Source organism: Ambystoma mexicanum, chromosome 14 (genome assembly GCF_040938575.1).
Source record: "Ambystoma mexicanum isolate Mex_15411 chromosome 14, UKY_AmexF1_1, whole genome shotgun sequence".
NCBI lineage: Eukaryota > Metazoa > Chordata > Amphibia > Caudata > Ambystomatidae > Ambystoma > Ambystoma mexicanum.
Window position 1 is genome coordinate 449854007 of NC_090940.1, and position 25358 is coordinate 449879364.

The 25358-nt window shown below is 49.3% G+C and overlaps 1 protein-coding gene across 1 annotated transcript; it reads left to right on the plus strand.

Annotated features, from left to right (window-relative positions):
• Positions 1–2118: 2118 nt before the first annotated feature.
• On the plus strand, positions 2119–3633 carry LOC138527207 (general transcription factor II-I repeat domain-containing protein 2A-like). The gene has a single exon (XM_069638320.1). It carries the CDS (start codon positions 2119–2121, stop codon positions 3631–3633), a length of 1515 nt encoding a protein of 504 aa, XP_069494421.1.
• The last annotated feature ends 21725 nt before the right edge of the window (positions 3634–25358 follow it).

A 25358-nucleotide genomic window follows, 5' to 3' on the forward strand; every position in this document is an offset into this window, starting at 1 on the left:
GCAGACCCCAAACCTATCAGGGCATGCTGGGCGTTGTAGTTTTGGCTCAGCTGAACTGCTGCTGAGCCAAAACTACACGCATGTTGCACCATAACCATACTACTATATTAGTGGGTGCTAAGCCAAAGTAGACTATTGAAGTAGTCATTTAAGAACAGGCTTAAAAGTTACAAACATTGCTTTTTTGCAGGGAAACATCGAGCTTATGTTGGACATTCTCAAATGCAAGAACCTGCACTTCATTTGGGAAATAAGCAACAAGGACCTTTGATGTTGGTTGTAGTGTAAATGATTAATTAAATATAATAGTTACAAAGAGTGTTCATGCTGATCCCTTGTGAATTACCATTTAAGAATAGTAAAAATACGGCTGGACACCTGTTCGTCGGTTTCAAGATCAATGAATGGAGTGGGAAATTGATCAGCGTATTCATTAAATAGTTTGAAGTTACACATCTGGTTTCTAACAAGCCCAGCTGTAATGGACATGAAAATCAAAGGGGGGTCTGGGAGTCTCTCTACCAGCACGAACACAGCCCATTGACCTGGTCTTGGGTGGATGGCCCCTGGGAGAGTCTCAACCAAGTCTTTAGCTCACTGGAGACTTGGAAAGACGGATTCATGCTACACCGGGTTGCCTGGCTAAATGAGTGTACAGTTGTGGCCAGTAGCAGAGGCAGCTTTTGGTGCCAGGGGGGTGGCCAATACGGCGCCCGCGGGAGGCTGTCGGGTGCACTGGGCACCAGAGGGGAGCCAGGCTGCACGACCATCTCCCTTCTGCCCCCCCCCTGTAACTTGTAGCTTACATATTATGGTGTGATTTCACACTGAGTGGTTTTTGCAAAATGAAAACCCAAAAGCAGGCGGCATTGCTTTCACGCTTCCATTTGGACCTTCAGCTCATTTTCTTGCCCTTCCAATGCGTTGCAGGGGCACAGAGGGAGTTTTGCATTCCTGCTTTACTCCCTCCCCCCCCCCCCCGTCTTGGATGAGCACCCAGTTTTATTTAGGCCTGCATGATATTTTCATGCAGGCATAAAACCATTGGATTCCTTTAGAATCCGTTTTACATTTGCACATGCTAATGAGCAGGCGGATTCCATAGGAATCTGTTAATAAAAGTCGCCTGCAAAGCATCATTTTCAAGCTGCGTTTACTGTTTTTGCAAAACGGAGCTTAAAAGTGACGAGTGAAGGGGATTGTGCCTACTTTTACTCTTTAATTTCACACTCCTTGCAGATGTTTACAGTTGCATGCAGGGGACCCAACCGCATCTAATGCTGGCACTCCCCTGATTGCAATTTACACTTGTAAGAAAAGGTCCCCCTATAATAGTCAAGTGCAACATGCTGGGAGTTTTAGATTTGGCGTAGCTGCAGAGCCGTAGGCTGTATACAGGCATGCTGGGAGTTGTAGTCATGTAGTAATAAAAGTTTCAACCCCTTTTGTCTGTAGGCCTGAACTCCGGCACAGAGAGTCTACTCCTGGGACTTCCGGTTACGACCGCACCACAGCAGGGAACAGCGGAGTGCCGGGGGGAACTGTGAGCGCCATTAGCAACAACTATTGGGGTGCCATGGACTTGTAATTGCCCACAATAACTGAGATAAGTGAGGGGGAGGTTGTGTTAGCCAATTAGGGGTTAACTAGCCTAACAAGCTATCTATAATTCTATCTGCTGTCACTGGCCGACTGATGGAGCACCCAAAAAATAAAAAACAAAGGTTAAGTAAATGGAGTGGTAGTACCAGTGGCCGACCCTTTCAAGAGACATGGAGCGAGATGTATGGCATTATAGAAAAAAATGGCAGATCATTTTGCGTTCTATGTACTGAAACGGTAGTAAGCAGAACGTGGAATATAAATAGACATTTTGAAACTAATCATTCCCAGCTCTTGGAAAAAAGTGAGGATGAAAGGAGGGAATACATTTCCATGAAGCTACACCTTTATAAGAGCCAATCTAACTCCATCCTTAAATTTATAAAAGGCTCTACAAATTTAAACTCTGCAAGTTTGAGCATTGCTCACTCCATAGCTCAGCATGCAAAAGCGCTTAATGAGGGAGAATTTATTAAAGAAACTCTCCTAAGATGTGCGCCAGTTCTATTTCACGATATGCAGAATAAAGATGCAATTATTAAGAGAATATCTGAGTTACCACTCAGTAGAAACATCATAAAAGACCGAATAATGAGACTGAACACAAACGTACAACATCAATTAAAGAGAGACATAAGGAATTGTAAATATTTTTCCATCTCTCTTGATGAAACTACTGATGTCACATCGCATGCTCAGTTGGCCATTATTGGTCGATATTCTGATGGTCACACAATGAGAGAAGAGTTGATAAAGTTAGTATCAGTGCCAACAAGTACATCAGGAAGCGAAATATGTAAGGTTGTTATGCAAACATTCTGCGACCTAAGCATTGATATATCTAAAGTTGTGTCAGTGACGACAGATGGTGCCCCAAACATGGTGGGGAAAAAAATTGGATTTGTGAAATTGTTTACAGATGCTATTGGACATCCGATTGTGCCTTTTCATTGTATTATCCATCAGGAGGCTTTATGTGCCAAGGCAGGATTCACTGACTTAAATGACTTAATGTCAGTTGTTACAAAAATAGTTAATTTAATAGCTGCTCGCCCCCTTCACAAACGAGAATTTTCAGCACTTTTACAGGAGGTTGATTCCACCTACAGTGGACTGCTGATGTACAATAATGTAAGATGGCTGAGCCGAGGCAAGGTTCTTGAGCGCTTTGTGGAGTGCTTTGAAGAAATTAAGATATTTCTTGAAGAGAAGGGTCTGAGAAACTTTCCTCAGCTCAATGATGATAAGTGGGTCAACACCCTGATGTTTTTTACAGATCTCTCTGTTCATGTTAATGAACTGAACTTAAAGTTACAAGGTTTTGGCAAAAGTATTGATGTTATGTTTGGATACATAAAAGCTTTTGAAAGTAAAGTAAAAATTTTCAAGCGAGATGTAGAAACTAAAACGTATAAGTATTTTCCTCGAGTACAAAAGCATTTTGAGAAGGCCAGTGCAGCTGTACGAAATGAAGTGGAACTCTTGCATATGAAGTACCAGCATGTTTTAGACTCGTTACTTGACCAGTTTACTGATAGATTTAGTCAATTTAGAAGCCTAGAACAGACCATGAAAATAATTAAGTATCCTGATGTAGTAGTCTACAATAGTTTGGAATTAAATGGTTTCCAATGGATGCAAATAGATGATTTGGAGATGCAGCTTGCAGAATTTCAAGACAGCATCTGGGCTCAGGTGTTTGTCGACTTGAGGTCAAAGCTTGAGAATCTGGAAAGGGGCCGCTTGGAGAATAAAGATGAGTGCCACTACGAACAGGAAATTTGGAGTGCCTGGAACAGACTACCAGACACTTTTAGCACCCTGACAAATATAGCAACAGCTTTACTCACAATTTTTCCTTCTACGTACTTTTGTGAGACCTTATTCTCAGCATTTAATAATATCAAAACCAACAAAAGAAACAGATTGACAGATGAGGTTACTAGCGCTTGCTTGGGCCTGAAGTGTACAAAATACCAACCTTCAATTGAAGATTTAGCCAATGAAATTCAGCAACAAAAAAGTCACTAATAGGCAGGTTAGTTAAAGAATTTGCCCTCCCCCTCACTTATCTCAGTTCACGGCAGGGCTGAATATTCATAATCTTCGCCCTCACGTAACTAGGAATATTCATAGCAGGGGCGGGCTGGAGTGGCATGTTGATGAGGACGTGGAGCTGGAAGCAGCCGACTCCACAGCCCTGGTTCACGGCACCCCAAATAAGTTCAATAATATCAAGGGCAACATACGAAATCGACTGATGAACAAAGAAGTTACTAAGCAGGTATGTTAAATAATTTGTTTTTGGTTTATTAAATACAATTATATATTGCAATTATACATTTTTGTAGTTTAAACTACTATAAATTGCGCAAAATTATGTTTTTTGTCGAAGTGACACACCACGCGAGTTATGCTCGATCTTTTGCCGATTTTTGACACACCACGCCAAAAAGGTTGCCCATCACTGGCCTAGGCTGTCAATCACAAAGCAGAGTGGCTGTCCTTTTAGGACAGCCAGCCAGCCAATCAGAACTCGTTTCTTTCAGGCATTCCTAGAGACAAAGGACAAGGCTGTTTCGGGACCATCCCTCACATCCTGTCCTCCCAGACACACTGGAGTCGGGGGCGGGCTTCAGGGGTGAAGTCAGCCAAAGGCAAGACAAACAAAGGGCTCAAACCTGTCTCAACGCACAGAGTAAAAGCCAAGAAAGACCTCACAAACAGAAAATGCCAAAAAAAAAGACAGGAGCCAATTTGACAAAATGGTCACCCATGGGTGCTCTGCTGCAGCTGAGGGTTCAGCCTGCGTTAGAAAAGTGAAATGGTAGGAAAAATTAAACCACTGTCACCAGCCATTTAAAGTAGGGAGGGTAACATAAAAATGTTACATGAGAAGGAAGGATAAGGGGCTACAAGGTAACCCCCCCCCAGCATTTTGCATAAAATGGTGTGTGCTGGACCTACAAAGAGAAAAGGTAAGTAAAGTCAATTTTACTTTACTATACTTGGGAACTGTAGTTCACACAAGAAAAGGGTATTTAAACCTTATGAGAAATCCTTGGGATTTCTCAGTGACACGGCACTGAACGTGCTGTGTGTCGCCATACAAAAGGCAGATACCTATGGAGTTTGTCAGACTCCAAAAACAGTGAAAACACAAAATCCAAATCAGGTAAAAGCAAATGAGAGAGGGAGAAAAAATGTCCCACTCACTCAGGGGTGAACATTAAAAAGTCCTAAGTCCGGCAAAAGAGCTGGGGGTCTCTAATGTGGGAGGATTTTAGCACAGAAATGAAAATTCTCCCTAACACTTCATGATACTATAGGCATCACGGACCGGGCACTGGCGTGGTTGACCTACTTCCTTTCAAACCGACCCTCCCAATAGCAAATGGGCCATTTCCTCTCCTCCGCCTCACTCTCTACCTGTGGCGTCCCTCAGGGCTCTATCCCATCGCCATTGTTCTTCAACATCTACCTAGCACCTCTGGCCAGCTTGATCTCCACCTTCTCTCCTCATTTCCAGTTTTATGCTAATGGCGCGCAGCTCTCCTTTAAGCTTCCATCCTCTACCTCCTCTCCTTCCTCTCTCTCTTACCTGACTGCTATTCAGGTGTGGTACTCTGCCAATGTCCTCTGCCTTAATGCCAGTAAGACAGAGATCCTTCTCACTGGGATGCCTGCTCCTGTCCCTCCCCCCCCCACCATCTGGCCTCCCTCTATGGGCCCCCTCCCCTCACCATCTTGTGAGGCAAAAAACCTTGGTCATATTTGACTCCTCTCGCTTTCTCTCCACACATCACAGACCTTGCCAAGATGTCTAACTTTCAGCTCCACCAGCGAGGCATTCTCACTTTCCTCACCTACCCCCAGAAACTCAACGTCTCCAGAGCTCTGGTGCTCTCTACGCTGGACTACTGCAACAGCCTCTTCCCTCCCTTCTCCCCCTTCAGCTAATCCAGAATAGGGCTGCAAGACCAGAATAGGGTTAGCCTCAAACCCAGGGACTGCATTCTCCAGCTCTAAAATCTCTCAACTGGCTTCAGTGACTGCAAGGATCCATTTCAGGGGCCTTTTTGCATCATCCACAAGGCTGTCTGGGGCCTGGGACCTCTCTATATCCAGCTTTCTCTCGCTAAATACTTCCCTGCTAAAGTTCTTCGGTCCTCTAGCTTCCACACTCTACAGGTCAAACATTTCTCCGAGCAGAGAGTGGGAGGTAGATCTCTTTCCTCGGCAGGTTCCTCCCTCTAGAACAACCTCCCTGCCCGCTCAGACTTGAGCCTGATCTTCTTAAGTTCCGTAAACTTCCCAAGACTTTCCTTTCCTCCTCTTCCTTCATCTCCTCCTCCTGTGCTAATGTCCCTCTGCTGCTGCGACTGGTGCTTGGTCCCTTCGGAGTCATACATGGGCCCAACCACCCCTGACCAGTCTCCCCCAGCATCCTTTACCAGTACTTGCCCTCGGGCACACTTCCCTGGGCTAGCCCTAATCCAGTCCACCCTGTCCATCGCACTTCTCTTCCCTTCCCCTTTCTCCCCTGGCACTTGCCCTCGCTGGCCCTCCTCAGCACTTGCTTACCTCCCTTGGGCCCCCCACTTCTGCACTTACTCGCCCCATCCCTTCCCCTACTTCTCCCTGCCGTGGACATTTTGCCTTTGCACTTGCACGGTAGGATTGTTACAAGGCCAACATAGCCATCATTGTTTCGTTTTCCTATGTCCCCACACCCCCGTTTTCTGTCTTGTCGCGCCTGGAAACACTTGTGTATAGGTACCATACAAATGCTCAGTAAATAATATAAGGGGCCCAGTGCCACAATCAACAATAGATTTCATCCGCCGACGGTGAGTGTCAGCCGTAGTTATGGTGGTTTCATTACCAGGCTCTGTGCTTGTTGCTGGTGGGACTCCCAGCACCAGGCAGAATGCCAGATCCCCAGTTTATAGACTGCAGGTCTGTTGGTTTCAGATCTTCACACACATGTAAATCTTCCAGGCTTAACAGCATGACCACCACAACTCCTTCATGGTGCGGGAGCCCCCTTTTCTCCCTGACAAAGGTCATTATAGTACAGAAGAGGGAGACTTTAAGATCCTAATTTGCTTATGTATAGGTCTTCCCTTCCCTGGGGTGTATCTGTCTCTGGCTGAATCTTTCAAACAGTTTGGGGTGATACTGTGCCCTCTGGAGATCAAGCATCAGTTCCTGAATAAAACCAAGAAAGATCAGACCACTCTGAACATGCTAACAGGCATGATTCCCCATAATGGAGTCACTATCTTTGTTCTGGTGTAGTTGAGGCCTCTTTTCGATCTCCAACTAAACGATTCACCCTTTCTGAACCATTCCCTGCTCCCTCCCCCATTTTTTGAGGACTTAGGTCTTCATCTTTATCTTACACTATTTTCACAAGTAACCCTTGTACATGGTCACAAGCTTCCTACAAGCATTCCACATTGACTTTGCAATGCCACTTCTCACTTTTTAGGCATTATTGCACCCCCATACCAGCGGCTAAACAGGTCCTTGCAGCTTGGACTTCAAGTTCTCGATCTTGGCCACTCCCCTCTTGATGAAGCAGACACCCAATTGTCTCTGCCAATCCCACATTCATGACTTAAGTACTTCCAGCCTGCAAGCATAAACACCATAGGATTTGTATCTGCCTTTTCCCTCTATCCCACTAACAACCCCCTTCCTTTTCTTGGAGGGCCATCCTATGCGAAGCTTCCAAAATAACAGAGGTATACTATGTAAGACCACTTTACATTACAAAGACAACAGAGTCCAAGAAGCATATGTAAGCACCTTCAATTGGTTCAGCTTCTACACTATGTGATGATGCAGCCTGTTAGTGTGCCTCTGCAAAGCCCCACTAGGGGCTTGGGGTGCCCTAGAATCTGTTGAAAACTTTAGAGGGAGGCATGTAGAAGATACAGGGATACAATCTCCCTCTGATTAGTCCCTGTTCATAGAAAAGAGTGAGGTTCCCTTTAAACAGATGAAGGGAAACCAATTAGCGGCCCAGATAATGGGCTTGTTACATTCTCTGGCAGCTGTTTAGGAAAAATCCTTATGAAATCCTGCACGGCTTGCGGAAATACATTGTATCCATTTCTCCCTCTGCTGCAAGGAAGTAAACAAGCTCAGACCAAGCTAAATTGTATCTAGCATTGTACTCCAAATCCGACAAGCGTTTTGGGAGATGACATTTAGGTTTACCCATCCTGAATCCACGGTAAAGGAAACAAATGTAACAAACACCCCTCCAGGCTTACTGGAGTGTTTCCAGGTAAAATGTAAAAAAGAAACACACTGAATTTACCAGAGCACACAGAAAGCAGCAGGCAGCCTCGGAAATAGGTTCAGGAGAAGGGTGAAAACTCACTGTTCACACTTGTCAGTATGAAATCACAAATTGCATCTTTGCCTTATCATAGCTTCTGGCTAGCTCCCTGAGAAACCACCTGACTACGAGCACAAGGTCCAATCAACGAACTGCACAAACCCCATTACACAGGTTCAGGCTATTACCTTGAAGCACAAACGGGGAGGAGCAGCCACCAGTTAAGATAGCCAGCCCAAGCAGCCTTTGTCAGTCCAGGAAAGAGCTTGAGAGGAAGCAGGTCCTGGGAGACCCCAAGTCCAGAGACTAGGTTGAGAACTGGTAGACCAGAGCAGAGCTGGCCAGTGGTTAACAGCAAAGTGTGTCCACTTTAAAGTGCATCGCAAAGTGCTGCAGGGTGGAAGCCCTTTGAAGAGGTAAGATTGGAGAAGCCTCGGAATGTAAATAGTAATCTAGTTTAGTAGTCACCAGGGCCGAAGGGTACCAGCATAGTAGATACCAGCTGGGAAGCAAGAGAAACAGTGAAGCAGGAGAATTTAAAGAGTTTGTAGGGTTACCTGGAAATAACATAAGAAGGTTACCAGCTTGATGATGGTGACAAGAGGTAACATTGGAGAAGAGAGGAATGTGGAACAATGACAATCTTTGGAAGAGCCAAAGCCTGGGAAAGAGATTGCCTTGCAGCAGAGGGAGAAGAGCACCAACTTGGAGGGACAGTTAAAGGCTAACATCTAGGAAGGGTGCAATAGGAGGAGGACCTGAAACACACTGGGGAGGCAAAGATTACTTGGGAGCACAGTAATTAGGATACCACATTGGTGGGGAACAAAAGGGATACCCTCTGTGAAGTTGAAAAGTGAACCGACTGAAAGGGAAGTGGGCGGTTTACAGAAAGAGCAGAAGCGATTGCTTGTGGGGAGAGAACGTAAGGTTCAGCTTTTGAAAAGAGGGAAGGGTGCCACCTTAGAGAAGGAAGCAAGGAGTACCAACTGGGAAAGAGTAATGTCACATAGGACACAGAGCAGTGGAAAGACAACTGAGGCAGTCCGAGTTGAGTCCAAGAATGGATAGAAAAGATCAGTGGGGAGGAAAACCATGCAGAGGGAGAGGTTTAGTTGTACAAGAATACTGAGAGCAATGCCTGCAAGGAAAAGTATCTCAGAGCCAGGAAACGAGACCTGTTGGAAGAACGAAGAGGAAGTGAAAAGCTTTAAGAGGGGGTTAGGTCAATCCTCTCGGAATGGGAGTGAGGAATAGACAAGACTTTGAGCTCAAGATATGTGGTACCAGAAATAGAGACTGACAACCCAAGGATCAGTTTGTCAAGACTGAGGTTCCTGTGGACCACTTTGGTCCAGGAGAGAGCTTAGTATTGGGAGGAGGTTTGAGACTGTGACACTACAGCGGGGGACAGTAGAAGAGACTAGAAAGGGAAAAGGCAGGCCTCAGAGGCAACATTGGTGGAGGAAGGTAATGTTTGGAACAGGGACCCACTTCTCCATCCAGCCCCACCAGGGCCAACAAGACCCGAAGGAAAGGCAGTGAAAGAGATTGCAAAGGTCGCTCACACCACCTGAACAATTCTGCCAGATAGTAGTGGAACCGCAGCAGAGGACTAGAAAAGAGCCGAAGGGAAAAAACTGCTTACTCATAAAACGGGAAGAAAAATGCTTCCTCTTTGAAGACGAGACTTTGTTCCAGGATTTTGAGACTTTCGCTGAACTTTTGGAACACTGGACATTGCAGTGGGGAAACCCCATTGGTGCAAGCGCAAAAGTCCTCTTTTGGATGTTTTAGTTACAAAACCACTTGCCATGAATCCTCACTTTAGGAACTAACATTTGTAAGCATTGTTCAACCTTTTACTTTATCATCCTGACACTTTTAGTAATTAGTTTGGCAACATGTTTAAATGTGTCAACAGCCTGGCTCCTTTATATTTATCTAAGAAAATCCAGCCGTACGTTCCAACCTTGTCAACTGCGCTCAGACGACTAGCTGTTTCTGGAAATCCCTGTGTCAAATAATGTGTTTCGAGGTGACCGTAGATTCAGTGTGTATGGCCCCAACCTTTGAAATAGCCTACAGCTGGAAATCTGGGCCATCAAATCATTATATCAGGGCGTTGAAAACTCACCTATTCAAATAGTTTCTTAGGTTGGTAACGGTAGAAATGAATAAGTGGACTCTGATTTGTTAGCAGGTTAAGTTTGGTCGACAACTTGTTATGGATGGCGGGTGTTTAGTTTATCTGTGCCCAGATACGATTTGTGTGTTACAGATACCTCAAATTCAGTTATCCTCACTGTAATGCTGGAAATGCATTGGAAGGGACAGGGCCTCCTTGTCCTCAAGTCCTTTTATCATGTGTGTTCTGTGTTATTTCCTGCACAGGAGTCCATGTGGGACTCCTGGTAATGCAGCTCTTCCTCTTTTTGGTTGTGGTGAACAGACCCTTGGGATACCCTTATAGCACCCATGGGTGGGGGTACAACCCGGTACCCCTAGTGTATGTTTTTGGGAACCTTTGTGTGGCCCACAGAGCAGGGTATCGGCTGGTGGCAGCTCCATGCTGAATTTAACAGGTGCTCTAAGTATCCTCCTTTTTGCAATACCCAGGCACTGACATTGGAATCCGTTGATTCCTAATAGGAGACAAGATGCCACCTGTTACCTTGTTTTCCCAAAGTCCTGGGAAGACCTCACTCTGTCCCTTGCCCTGACTGGCTGTTGGGTGGAAGTTCCATATATGGTATTGTGGGGAAGTCCCGGCCAGACTGGCTGGAGCCTTCCCAGTGACTGTATGTTGTGGGTGCTGGAGCTTGCCCCAATCCACATTCCTTGTTGTGAATGTCTGGATGGCGAAGAATGGCCTGAATGCACTGTGAGCCTGATTGGCTGCCTGTCTGCATGAATGCCCTGCTGAATGATTGGCTGCTGAGCTTGGCCCTGCAGTGTGAATGAGAGACAGTACAGTATATCTGGGGACCTCTCACTGACTAGAATCGTTCAGAAGCTGAAGTCGAAACTTGATGCTTAACCTTGAAGCCCAGCTGGAAGAAAAAGGCTCTGCTGCTGCTTTCCTTCGATGCAAAGCAGTTGTCTCCAAGAACTGATCCAAGAGGACCTGGGTAGGAGACCTCTTCCCGAGCTAGGAAGGACCATTGTGCACCAGCTTCCCTTCACCAAGGCTCCCTGGAAGTCAGTCCTCGAAAGGCTGCCAACCGGAGACTGGGACTGCCGAGGAATCCTGAAGTAAAGCACCAGGACGTGAGGCCATCCACGACCATCACCGTCAACCAAGTTCGGAGACCGCTGTAACCTCGTCGACGAGCCGCAACGCTCCATTGTCTGACACTTTGAAATCAAGGACTCCCTTGCTCATCACCATCGACCACTTTGTCCCGCCACCCAAAGTCCACAAAGACTCCAACGAAAATAAGAGCCAGCCGTGGACGAGTCCTGATCGTCAACGCCAATGCAGATGACCCGACGCCCTTGCTGGGCCTACGTTCTTCATTGACAATATCAGGCTTAGGTTTAATAGGAACCTTAACTACGGAGTATCAAGAATTCCAAGACATTTTTGCCAAGGAGCAAGCCAACACCTTACCTCCTCACAGGGTTTATGATTGCCAAATTGATCTGATACCTGGAGCACAGATACCCTGTAGCCGGATTTACGCCTTAACTGAAAGGAAAACGCTCACTTAAAGACCTATTTGGACCAATATCTGGCAAACGGTTTCATCAGGCCCTCTAAGTCCCCCCGCTGCTTTTCTTCGTTCCCAAGAAAGAGGGTGACCTAAGCACATGCATTGACTATAGGGCCTTGAACCAGGTAACGATAAAGAACAGGTACCCATTACCATTGATCGCAGTACTACTCGACCAGGTGCGACGAGCTAAGATTTTCACGAAATTAGATCTTTGCGGCGGTGCCTACCATTTAGTACGCGTCAAAGAGGGCGATGAATGGAAAACTGCCTTCCGGACCAGATACAGTCTATTCAAATACAAAGTGATGCCCTTTGGGCTTTGCAATGCTCCAGCAGCGTTCCAACACTTCATGAACGATGTTCTCAGAGAACTGTTGGAAGCTTGCGCAGTTGTGTATATCGACAACATCCTTATATATTACACCGATGTGCAAGAACATGTGACGCATGTAAGAGCTGTGCTTCAAAAGTTAAGGGAAAACCATCTATGCGCCAAACTCTAGAAATGCTTGTTTCATATCACTGAAGAAGAGTTCCTGGGTTTTGTATTATCACCAGTTGTAATTAAAATGGAGAACCGCAAGGTGGAGGCAATCGTCACGTGGCCGTCATCGACATCAGTAAAGGGAGTGCAAAGCTTCATCGGCTTTGCAAATTTTTACCGACAATTTATACCTGAATTTTCGCATCTCGTTCATCTAATCAACTCCCTGCTACACAAAAACCGAAATTTGAATGGACAGAAGAAGCCTTCCGAGCCTTGAAGGACAAGTTTATTTCGGCACCGGTGCTTCAACACCCACAACCAGACCTCCCATTTATCGTGGAAACGAATGCCTCCAGTGTTGCTATGGGGACTTCACCTATCTAAAAAAAAAAAACAGAAAACGGGGTTCTTACACCCCATAGCTTTCTGGTCCAGGAAGATTACTCCAGCAGATCTCAATTACGCAGTTACCGACAAAGAACTACTGGCCATTAAAGACACCCTGTAAAAATGGAGACACTACTTACTTGGGGCCAAGAACACCATCATAACGGATCATCGAAACCTACAGTATTTACGCTCTGCAAAAGAACAGTCATCCCGACAGCTCTGATGGGCCCTATTCCTGTCTAGTACGACTTTGTGATTACATATCGACGCAGAGTTAAGGACGGCAAGGCTGATGCCCTCTCTCGCATAGGCAAGGGCGAAGACGCCTACATCACCCCCATCTGGTGGATATCATTCCCGGTCATTAAATTCTGGGGCTTTGTGGGGGATCTCCCACATCGCTAGAACTCCTGCAACAAACCGCTAGAGATACCTTCCCAGAAGACGAAAAGAAGACCTGGGACAAAAGAGAACAGTTCACTATATGCAATGGTCTACCTTACTACCAGGTTGTATTTTCCTCCCCACTTGTACTCTTCAAGAGAAAATTATAACCAACTACCATAACTCACCTCTGGAAGCCCATCCAGGGATTACCAAGACCCTTGAGAAGGTCAGGAAACATTACTGGTGGCCGACATGGCAGGAAGACGTGACTATGTTTGTAAATTCTTGTGAGGTCTGTGCACAATACAAAACCTCCAGACAGAAACCAGCTGTCCTGTTACAACCCATGGCAATGCCACCGGCACCTTGGCATACCATCTCAATGGACTTCATTACGGATCTACCTTTGAGCTCTGGATATAACACCATACTAGTAGTCGTCGATCTTTTCTCCAAAATTGCCCATTTCCTAGCGTTAAAAGGAATACCTTCAGCATCAACCCTAGCACAGGTTTTCCTTGAGCACATTGATTCCCCTTGGTGGTTATTTCGGACAGGGCAAGTCAATTTGTGTCTGCCTTCTGGAAAAAACACTACGCTCTGTCAGGGACTGAAATCCGATTGTCAACCAGTCACCATCCCCAAACCGATGGCCAGACTGAACGCACTAACCAGACCCTTGAACAGTACCTTCGCTGCCTCTTTCATCAGACCGATCAAGCTTGGACGGAACTCCTATGGATGGCTGAATACGCCTATAAGAACTCAATCCATGCTTCAAGACAGCAGACTCCCTTTTATACTTTGTATGGCTGAAATCCTCGAACCTCTGTGTACGACCCACCAGAAACGATTGAAATGCCCGCAGTAAAAAAGCTACATGAGCGAATAACACAAGCAGCACAAGAAGCAACCAGACATCTACCGGCAGCCAAGGCTACCCAGAAGAGATATGCAGACCAACACTGGAGGAAAACTCCAGATTACCAAGCAGGGGATTCTGTGTAGTTGGCAACTACATACATGGCCTTGAAAGGGCCCAGAAAATTTCAGCCAAAATACATCGGCCCATTTACCATTGCAAAAGTAATCGATCCCGGAGCCATAAAACTAACCCTTCCATCTAATATGCGAATACGCCCAGTATTTCACGTCTCACTATTAAAACCTGTACATCTGGCACTCAAATGCAAGTTCCCCAGACACCAATGGTGGTAGAAGGAGAAGAACCCGAAAACAAGGTAAAATGTATCCTGGACTCTAAGATCATCAAGAAGACCCTATACTTTTTGATAGATTGGAAAGGGTACAGACCCCAGGATAGGTCATGGGAAACCAGGGAGAACATTCACGCCCCTCGTTTACTCTGTAAATTCCACAGGGACAATCCCACCAAACCCAGGGGGGAAGGTACACCGTTAGGAGGGGCCTTGAGGGGGAAGACTGTCATATATGCTGGGGAACAGGCAGGAGCAAGATGGGTTAGAGCCTGGCAGACTAAACCCGCTTTGCAGGCATCCAACATCCATTTGCCACACTCTTGCACTCAGGTGCATTGCACAGTTAGCCCCGGCCCCCTTTAGGGACTCTGATTGGCCCAGGCACACTTCCAGCACACTCAGGATGGCCCAAAGGAGACTTCCTGTGAATACCAGGGCACGTTCCAGCCTCTGGGCGTGGTTGGCTATATAAGCCATGCCCAAAGGCAGACCCATGCTTCATGTTGCAACAGTGGCTCAGAGCAGCACGCTTTGTGCGATCCTAGACTTGTTCCTTCCTCGACTTCGTCCGTGCGCACGCCCTGGATCTCCACATCTGGAAGAGAAAGACAGCATAATAAAAGCAGTACCTGTCAGCGCCTTCGCTGCAATCCACCTTCTTGAGCGAGTGTGCATGTAGTCAACAGCATCACTTACCCGAATCTTGGAAAAACCTTAAGGTAGCGTTCAGACTTCTTACGCGCGCCTCCTTTGGCGGATCCCTCCAAGAACCACCGCGAATCACCTGTGAAGAAAGAAAGAACAGGATTAGAACTAGTAATTATCTTGCATACCGCACGCAGAACTTGCCTCATAGCAAGGTCTCTCAGCGACGCGCTGAATACCCGAACCAGGGAAGCAAGGGGAATCAGAGCTTACCTGCAAATATAACCCAAGCCAGTGACGCAACTGGAACTAGAACTTACCTGCAAATATATCCCAAGCCATTGACGCAACTAGAACTAGAATTTACCTGCACTCTGGAACTAGAATTTACCTGCAAATATAACCAGAACCAGTGAAGCAACTGGGACTAGAACTTACCTGCAATCTAGAACTAGAACACCAGCAAGTACCCCAAACCTAACGAAGTTCCAAGGATCACAGAGATACAGCGCCCCTGCCTAGTTCAGGATGGAGAGCTCGCCCAATCTATCCTAAAGGTGAGTCATACCACTACACTTCTTATACACACGGGAGGATGGAAAGAGGGATTTGGGCCATATCTAGGCAAACTAAGCAACTCACTTCTCTCTCACCAGATACAGTTGTACCACCCACTACTCTGGGGGAAAAGGTCCAGAAGACTTAATCGCTCCCGCAGAGACCCAGGTGAGTGTGACAGAAGCTCATTGTATGCAGAGATCTGGTTCTCTCTAAACTGGACTACTGCAACAACCTCTTTACCAACCTTTCTCTTTCCTCTCTGTAAATAATCCAGAATAGGGCTGCAAGACTTATCCTTGGCCTCAGGGCCAGGGACTGCACCTCTCCAGCCCTAAAGTCTCTCCACTGACTCCTGGTCACTGCAAGGAACAAATTCAAAATCCTCTGCATCACCCAAAAGGGCTGATTGGGGCCTAGGACCTCTCTACATCCAGCTTTCCATCCCTAAATACTGCCCCGACAGAATCCTTCGGTCCTCTGCCTCCAACACTCTGCAGGTCAGACGTTTCTCCAAGCAGATAAAATGAGGTAGATCCCTCTCGGCTGGCACCTCCCTCTGGAACAGCCTCCTCCTCCCCATCAGACTTGAGCTGGATCTTCTTAAGTTCCGGAAACTTTTTAAGACCCTCCTTTTCCCCTCCTCATTCCATCTCCCACCTGCTGTGCCAAACTCTCCACCTGCCTCTGCGACTGGGGCCTGGTCCCTTTCTGAGTTTTACAGGGACCAGACCACCCCCCTATCAGTCCCTACCAGCATCCTCCGCCAGCACTTGCACTTGGGCTCCCTTTCCCGGACTATACCTACCCAGTCCACCTGCCCACTGCACTTAATCTGCCCTCCCCCTGGCCTGTACTGCACTTGCACCACCCCCACATGGGATACCCCACTACTGCACTTCTCCCCCTGGCACTTATCCTCAAGCACTTGCACAGTATTTATTTTTTTTTATAATGTGACTAATATACCATACCGGAGTTTGGTTTCTAAGCGCAGATCTGGGATTCAAACCTCTGTTGCTCTGCGTGGTCTTGCTTCCAAGACTAGCGCATTGCCCCTGTGCTATCCTCCATTCACAAGGATTATCAGAAGGCCAATATAACCATCTCTTTTTCTTTTTCTTGTTGTTGTTTTTTGTATTATATCCCATGCTTCCCCCTCACTCTCTTCTTGTCTTGTGGCGCCTGGAAACACTTGTGTACAGGCGCATATACAAATGTCCAATAAAAAAAGCCCAGGTATCACCAGCCCAGCCAACGAGGAAAAAGATACCCCCCGCACCCTCTTCTGCCTTTCTACCCCTTTTGAAACCTTTCAGACAAAACCGCCTCTCAATCTATGTTTTCATATACTTTCTAACATTTTCCAACCTCTTTCGTGGTGTCATTCACACCACATGCCAGAATTTCCAGAACTCATCCTGCCCCCTTCTGACTTCACTTGTGTAATTTTCCAGCCCAATTAACAAAGTGGGGTCCTGGGAGTCCCTGTGCCAGACATTAGTCCTTGCTACGAGAGCCTTACCCAAATTCTTTAGCTCACTATCTTTCACATAGGAGAAATATCCAAAACATATCAGTCTTTGTCCTGCCCTGGGGCAGTCCAGCACCGAAATGCTAGGCAATTTTCCTCAGAACAAGAGTACCCACAGCAACCCCAGACACGTGTTTCGGTCTAGTTCGGCCTCATCAATAGGGTGGAGCTGTGCCTCTCTAAGAATAGTGAGCAAGAGGTCGATGTCTGGATTCCCCTAGTAATTTAGGGTGACCTAAAGTTACTTAAATTATGCAAATTGGGAGGCCACCAGGGGGCGCACAGGCAATAGCTGCCTGATTGCGGAGTTCCTGCCGAGGTCGGGCCTTTCTAGGGGAGTGAGCCCCCCCCGCCACCCCCAGGCGATCCCATCTGGTGGTACTGAGTTGGTGATCCCCCTCGCCCCCCACGAGACGCCTCCGCTCAAAAGAACGGAGCTCCTGACCCAAGCGAAACCGGCGTTCGGGGGGGGTAACGGAGAAGCAGCAGGGCGGGCGCCAGCTCTGACGGCGGTAGTGGAGGACACGCCCTCTGCAGCGAAGAAACCCAGGCGGGCATCCCAACCCCCCCCCCGGCCCTGGGGGGTGTGTGACCGTGGAGCGGCTTTACCCAGGTGGGGATCTGCAGCAGCTCCCCTGCTCGCCCTCGATCGAGGGAGACACGCAACCTCAGATCCGGCTCTGGGCCCCGAAAGGCGGCGGGGCCAGCCCCTGGAGACAACGCCGGTGTCCTAACACCACCAGGGAGGATCTAGGAGCGGAGGCCCCCTGCAACGCTCTGGGCAAGAAGCGGACCAGTCCCTCCGCGAGCCCCGAGGCGGCGAACTCCGCCACATACCGCGGAGTGGCCACATGGCTTGATCCGGCCGCGGGGGCCCAGCTGGGAGGTGCGGAGTGTGTTGCCCCCCCCCGGGACCCACCCAGGGACTTTGTAAACAGCCCCCATCCGGAGGGCCAGTGACTGGGTCCCTCACGAGCCAAGGTACAACAGGGTTGAGGCCCCTGGGCCGTGTCCCAGAGCGAGGGCCTGCCTGACAGCGGAGGACTCCCGGAAGGAGACGGCGAATTGGCAAATGGCGGCCCCTCCACCCTGAAGAGCACCGTCGGCAGCGACCCGCGAACCAGGTGAGAGGCCCCCGTCCTCAGTTGGCGGGGCGTGTGCCCGCCTGGGGGCTAACCCGTCCCCCACAGAACAATCTCCACTCACAAGCCCCACCTGAGATACGCACAACCGGCTGGCCCCCCCGAAGCGACCGGGATCTCTACGAGCCAAGGCACAACAGGGTGAGGCCCCTGGGCCGTGTCCCAGAGCGAAGGCCTGCCTGACAGGGGAGGACTCCCGGGGGAGATGGCGAACCGGCAAATGGCGGTCCCTCCACCCTGAAGAACACCGCCGGCAGTGACCCACCAACCAGGTGAGAGGCCCCCGTCCTCAGTTGGCGGGGCGAGTGCCCACCTGGGGGCTGCCCCATCCCCCACAGAGCAACCTCCACTTACAAGCCCCACCCGAGATACGCATAACGGCTGGCCCTCCCGAGGGCCCCCCCCATATACCACAGCGAACCCTGCAGCAGATCATTGGCAGGCCTTTATGAGCTGGCGGAAGACCCTGCAAGCATTCCGCTATCAAGATACGGAGAGCGACACTAGGGACCCTAACCTCTCCGGGGCCATGGCTCACCCTGAAGCCGCAGGCCAACCAGCAATGACGATGGAAAGGGGCTTCAGGAAAGGGAAATCAGAGAAATGAGATCCAACATCGCCCAGAAGTTTGAGAAGATGGACCAGAGAGTAGATAAAATCGAGGACAGACTCCTACAAGTGGAAAACTACCAATCGTCCTCTACATTACAGGAGCTACAATTTGGCGCTCGGTTGGCGACCCTGGAAAAGAGGAATGAGGAAAGAGCCAGGCAAATGGACGATTATGAAAACAGGGAGAGGCAGAATAATCTTAGATTTTTTGGGATCCCGGAAACGGAGGGCGAGACGCAGAGAGACTTTATCCGTGTGGTGAGAGACATTATCACCCTCCTGTTCGCAGAGGAAATGACAACAGAACTCACGTTTGACCGGGTGCACAGGGCCGGGGGAAGGATGGGGAGCCCCATATCGGTCCTGGCCTGATTCCACTACTACACCGAAAAAACGAAGGTCTTGGTGGAAGCGAGGAAGGCGGGGTGATCACCTACAACAACTCCCAAATCACCATTTTTCAAGATCTCTCGGCATATACCGTGGCCAAACGAAGGATGCGCCGCCCCCTGACTCAACAACTGAAAGAGAAGGGAGTGCGCTATAGATGGGGATACCCCCTTTTCCCTGTCCTTCGAATATTCAGGCCAACGCACAACGCTGGTAACGGAGGAAGACATAAAAGGTGCCATCCAGGATTACGTGGGGGAGCCCGCTCCCCGGAGGGGGCTGTTAGGCCCTGAAGCACTCAGCAGGGGCACCCCTGGCCAGTCCAGCGCTAGGAGAAGGAAAACCGGCTCGAGGAAGTTTAAAAAGCTGAACACTCCACCGATATCAATGGAGGAAGAACATATCGATTCAGAGGGGTGACAACGGGAGCCCCACGAGCTGTACCGGAATGGGGGGGAAAGGAGGACTCTAAAGAGGCTCCGAACACAGCTCTCCCCTGAACAGCAAGTATAGGGGGGCATCGAATGGGGCACAATCATGGGAGGGCAGGGGAATATCACCCTGGATCAAAGGGATGGACGCCCGGAAGGGCGGAGGGAAAAGCCCGGTCCATCCACGGATCGGGCCCTGACGACTGGGTCAGGGAATCAATTTTAGTATCCCCTCAAACAGCGATCATGCTGGATCGGTTCGGGGGGGTCTAAATGGGGGAGGGTGGCTCACAACAGCGTGCTTGGTAACAGATGCCTGGCCGTAGGGAACAGGCTGGTGGTCCGGCCATAATGCCAGGAATGGCGGAACTATATGGCTGGACGCCGGGGAGGGGGGTTAGAACACCAGTTGGGGGTTCTATGTTAGGGAACAAGTTGGGGGGGGGTCAGTTGGGGAAATCTTTTAATAATGTCCAAACAAGAAAACATAGAAGACAGGGAGGAAGCATTGATGCGACGATGGTGACCAAAGGGGAAAGTGATAATGATTATGGCTGACGACCGATCGGCACTGGGAGTGGGCACCCTGAACGTACGGGGCCTGAATACCCCTACGAAAAGATCCCTGATCTGCAGGGAGTTTAGAAGGGCAAAACTGGACCTGCTCTTCGTGCAGGAAACACACTGGGTGCGGGGAACGGAGCCCAGAATGCGAGGGGGAGGAATTGAGGAGATTTTCCATGCGTCCCACAAAGGAAAGAAAAGAGGGGTGGCAATCCTGATTGCTAGGGGGCTGGGCTTCGAAAAGGACACCATCTTGAAGGACCCCGAGGGCCGCTACCTCTTTGTACGGGGCTCCTTACAGGGGTCACCCCTAACCTTGGCGGTGGTATACACTCCGAACGAGGGACAGGCCCAATTCTGGGAAGGAGTAGGGGACAAGCTCAAGACATTTGTTCAGGGTCCTTTGGTGGTGGGAGGAGATTTCAATATGGTCCTCGACCCATCCAGAGATAGAAAGCGGGTGGGCTCATCACATCCTAGACCCACGGGAGACGCCATGGCGCGCAGCTTTCAGAGGACAAATGAGTGCCTGGGCCTGGTGGACACGATCCCCGCCCCCGAACTGGGGCCCCCTCTTTCTCATACTACTCCTCAATACATAAGGCCTTCTCTAGGATAGATTACATTCTCATGGATGAAGTCCTCCGTCCTTACGTAGCAGGTTACAGGATAGACCCCGTTCCCTGGTCGGACCACGATCTGGTCAGAATCTCCCTGGCGGGGGGCTGGAGCAGAGAAAGGAGGGGACGCTGGAGATGCAACAATGCCTTACTAAAAGACGAGGTTCACGCCCAGGCCGTCCTGGAAGCCATATCAGAGTTCTTTGAGCTCAACGACAACGGGGAGTTGTGCACGCACACCCTCTGGGATGCCTTCAAGGCGACCCCAAGGGGAGTGCTCATTAAAATAGGAGCTCGACAGAAACGGGAAAGGGAGATCAAGGAGAAATCCCTGAGGGAAAATATAGCACGTCTCCAGCCGGGGAGCTCTCCGGTACAGACCCTGGAGCGTGACCGCGTGGCCCAACTGGAGGACTATAGGCTCCAATTAAAGGATTTGCTCCTTCACAAAATGGAGAGGAGTCTCCAAATGGTCAAACAAAAATATTATGAGAAAGGGGACAAAGCGGATAGGATCCTAGCTTGGAAACTGAGGGAGGTCCAGAGAAGCAAAATGGTAAAGGAGGTGAGGGACGCCAGTGGAACACTGGGCTGCGACACCCACCATATAAGTGAGGCCTTCAGAATATGACGTGGGCGATTCCCAGATTGAGGACTTCCTCGACTCCATACAGATCCCGTTCCCTTCCCGGGGACTTGGCAGAGGGGCTGAAGGGTCGGGTGACCAAGGAAGAGGTGGACAAGGCGATTAGCGGGGTGAGGGTGGGGACCTCCCCTGGGGAAGACAGCTTTTCGGTTTACTTCTATAAGAGATTTCGATCCTCCCTGTCTCCTTATCTGGCAAGAGTTTTCACCTCCGTGCTGGAGGGGGTGGTACCCTCCCCGACGCCATGATGGGAGCCATAATAATGGTCCTGCCCAAGGAAGGTAAAGACCCGAGGGAATGTGCGTCCTACCGCCCCATTTCATTGCTCAACATCGATGTCAAGATCTTGGCCAAGGTGGTGGGCAGGTGGATGGAGGGAATAATGCAGAAACTAGTCCACGGGTACCAGGTGGGTTTTATCAGGGGCAGACAGGGGTCGGACAACATCCGTAAAACAATAGTTCTGGTACACTTTGCCCAAAAATCAGAGCTCAATGCATGCATCCTGTCCCTGGACTCTGAGAAAGCCTTTGATAGTCGAGTGGAGATACATGACCCTCCTCCTCCAGCAAATGGGATTCGGGACGCACATCCTGAGTTGGGTGGCCGCCCTCTACAGAGCTCCCACTGTCAGGGTCCAGGTGAATGGTCTTCTGTCCGAGTCCTTTCCCCTCACCCGAGGGACGAGACAGGGTTGCCCACTCTCCCCCCTATTATACGTCCTCACGATGGAGGCACTGGCTATAGCGGTTAGATCACACCCAGACATTAGGGGTATTAGAAGGGGGGAGGTGGAATTTAAGCTCTCCTTGTTTGCTGACGACATCTTGGCATATTTAGTGGACCCAGGCAACTCAATTCCCCCCCCCCCCCCCCCCCACCCCCCCTGTCACTGGTTTCCTCTTTCGGGCGCTTCTCGGGCCTGAAAATTAACACCACTAAATCCATCCTCCTCCCAATGCGGCTAACGGACCCGGCGCTGGAACCACTGAATAGGTTTCATGGGATAACTGTGGGCAAAAGCACCATAAAATACCTGTGTCCTCCTCACTAGGGACTTATCGAAACTGGGAGCCCCTAACTACAACCCCATAATGGCCGAGATCACATCTGATTTGAGGAGATGGGGGAAGATGATCCTCTTGTGGTATGGTCGGATGACGGCAGTCAAAATGAACGTACTGCCCCGGCTCCTGTACCTCTTCACAGCACTCCCAACCGAGTCCCTGCCCAAACCTTTATAGATCTACAAAAGGGGGTTCGAGACTTTATATGGCAGGGAAAGACTCAGAGTCGGGAGGGCCACCCTGACTCTGTGTCATGATCTCTGCTTCCAAAACATCAGGACTTGCCCGACTCCCTTGGAAGCAGACCCATAACCCCGGTTCCGAGTGCCAGCCAGTCCCAATTGGGACCTTTTGGACCCTGTCCTGGCGCCAGTGGCACCAGGCTCATAAAAACGCCCAGTCCCAGCGCTGGAAGCGCCGGGCTCATAATGCTTGGGTGGACTTACCTGCAGCAGACCATGCTGCTTACTTACCTGCCAGTTGAGCCCCTGATCCTCTTCTGTTTGGGACTACTTTTCCTGTTGGGTGGGGCAGGAGCCACTCCCTAGGTTCAGAACACTGGAACTCTTCTGGAAAGCAGGCACTCTTTTCTTACCTAGGCGAGGCTGTGGAAGGAGATACCTAAGCACTACAGGAGGCTATTTAAACCACACCCGATGAATGAATCTTGCTTTGCGTTATTCTGCATTCTCTGCAGCAGAACGCTCATTGTGTCTTCTGCTTCTGATCCTGGGCCTAATGGAACAAAGGCTTACCATCCTGGAATCCAGTCTTCAGCAGCACCTGTAAAGACAAAGAAAGAACAGGTTAGCACTACAGTCTTCAGTGGCAGCGCATCTCTTACCTGGTCCATCGGCTGTCACCAACGCCTCGCGCTGCATTCCGGCATCTGAAAGACAAAGGCTTACATACTCTTCGCATGCTCCGGAGGTCTTCGCACTGCATTCCGGCATCTGAAAGACAAAAGCTTACCAGCTCTTCGCACGCTCCGGAGGCCTTCGGCGCTGCATCCCGCATCGGAAAGACAAAAGAAGGTGCGTTTAAAGACATTGGGAAACTTTATTACTCACGTGCCCTTACTCCTTCCCACGCCGAATCCAGTGGGTATTCCAGCACCCTTCAGCTTCTCTAAAGCTCCGAACTTGTACCTGCAAGATAAAAGGGACAGTTAGTGCGCATCGTGAAGCAGGCTACAAACGCTTACTTACGTGCTTCCAGGCGCTTCTATTCCTCACGCGGGTTCGATCCTCAACTCATCAGCCCGCCATCCGCCATCGCCGGAACCCTGCAAAACAAGAGATATCATTACAAAAGACTTTTAAGACATTTGAAGTGCCAGAACTTACCATTCGTGCAGTTAACGACGGACAGCAGTCCTCTGAGGTCAAGAGGCCTGCACCCTTATCCAGTGAAGAAACTGGTTACGGCACCCTGCCCCGAGGCAGATGGAGAGCTCGGCATTCACTTACCTAAGGTGAGGGCGTTAACCTTTGGGGTTCTGCAGGAGAAGAGAAAGGGAAGAGGAGAGAGGCACCCAATAACCCCAGTTCATTAATCCCATATTTTCTATCTGCAGACATCTTACTCTTCGAGTCAGACATACAGTGCACAGAGGTCCAGCCCAAAGAGCCAACCGTGTGTTACACATCACCTTTGAAGATACGGCATTCACCCAGTCAAGACCGGCGCCTCTGCGGGAATCAGGTGAGCGTTACAGAACGCAAAGCCTACCGCAAAACTCCCACCCAGGCGCTATGGAAACCTCGGATACCGACCAGCTAGCCCAGTTACTTGGGGAACTGATTATTTCCAAGCAGCGAACAGACGATCTCGCTAGACAATTGCTACAGTCAAAAGCCGGACAAACTCCGTTACCCGCATCAGGGGCAAATCTTCCTTCAACATCCTCTACGAACCCAGTGCAGATCAACCTACCTGGGAATGTACCTCTGGCTACGCCCGAACGATTTTCTGGTGACCCAAAGAGGAACCCAGTGCAGATCAACCTACCTGGGAATGTACCTCTGGCTCCGCCCGAACGATTTTCTGGTGACCCAAAGAGGAACCCAGTGCAGATCAACCTACCTGGGAATGTACCTCTGGCTCCGCCCGAACGATTTTCTGGTGACCCAAAGAGGTTTGCAGTATTTATTAATCAGTGCCGGTTGCACTTCTTATGCCGGCCAGCAGCCTTTCCAACTGATCAAGCTAAGGTAGCTTTCGTGCTTTCGTATCTTAGTGGCAATGCGGCAGACTGGTCGATCCCTCTAGTTAATCAAGATGATCCGGTTCTCCATGATTTTCAAGCTTTTCAGCTCAGTATGGAAAAACTGTTTGCAAGACATTCACAGGGGCAGGCCTTGGACAAAGAGCTCCTCTCATTGCGACAGGGTAATCAAGACCTTTTGGCTTATATTGCGTCTTTCAACAGACTGATAGTGGAAACTCGATGGCCTGAGGACAAAAGGATTACGCTGTTTTATAGAGGTCTACGTGGAGAGCTCAAAGATGTGTTAGCCCAAGTAGTGAATCCCCCGCAAGACTATTCGGACTATATTGACTTAGTCGTTCAAATTGACCACAGACTGCAGAACAGGAAGGCCGATCGTTCCAAGTTTGATGCTCGAGTATTTTCCAAACCACCAACTCCTACCAAAGGAGTAGACTCCGGGGAACCCATGCAAATAGGGGGCCTGAAAGGACCACTAACACAAAAGGAGCGGGAAAGGAGAAAACAGCTGCAATTATGCCTCTATTGCGGAAACTCGGGGCACTTTCTTCGAGACTGTCCGGTGAAACCAGCCAAGAAGGCAGTAGGAGCTGCAGTTACCAGGGTCACAAACTCTGAGCAGGGAAACAACCTTGCCCGACAAGAATAGAGGTCCTCTTGCCGAGCGTTAAAACCAGTTCCGTGCCCTCGCATTTCGTGATACCTATGGTCCTCATTAGCCCTGAACATCCGGATCGATTACATGCGATTGAAGCTTACATC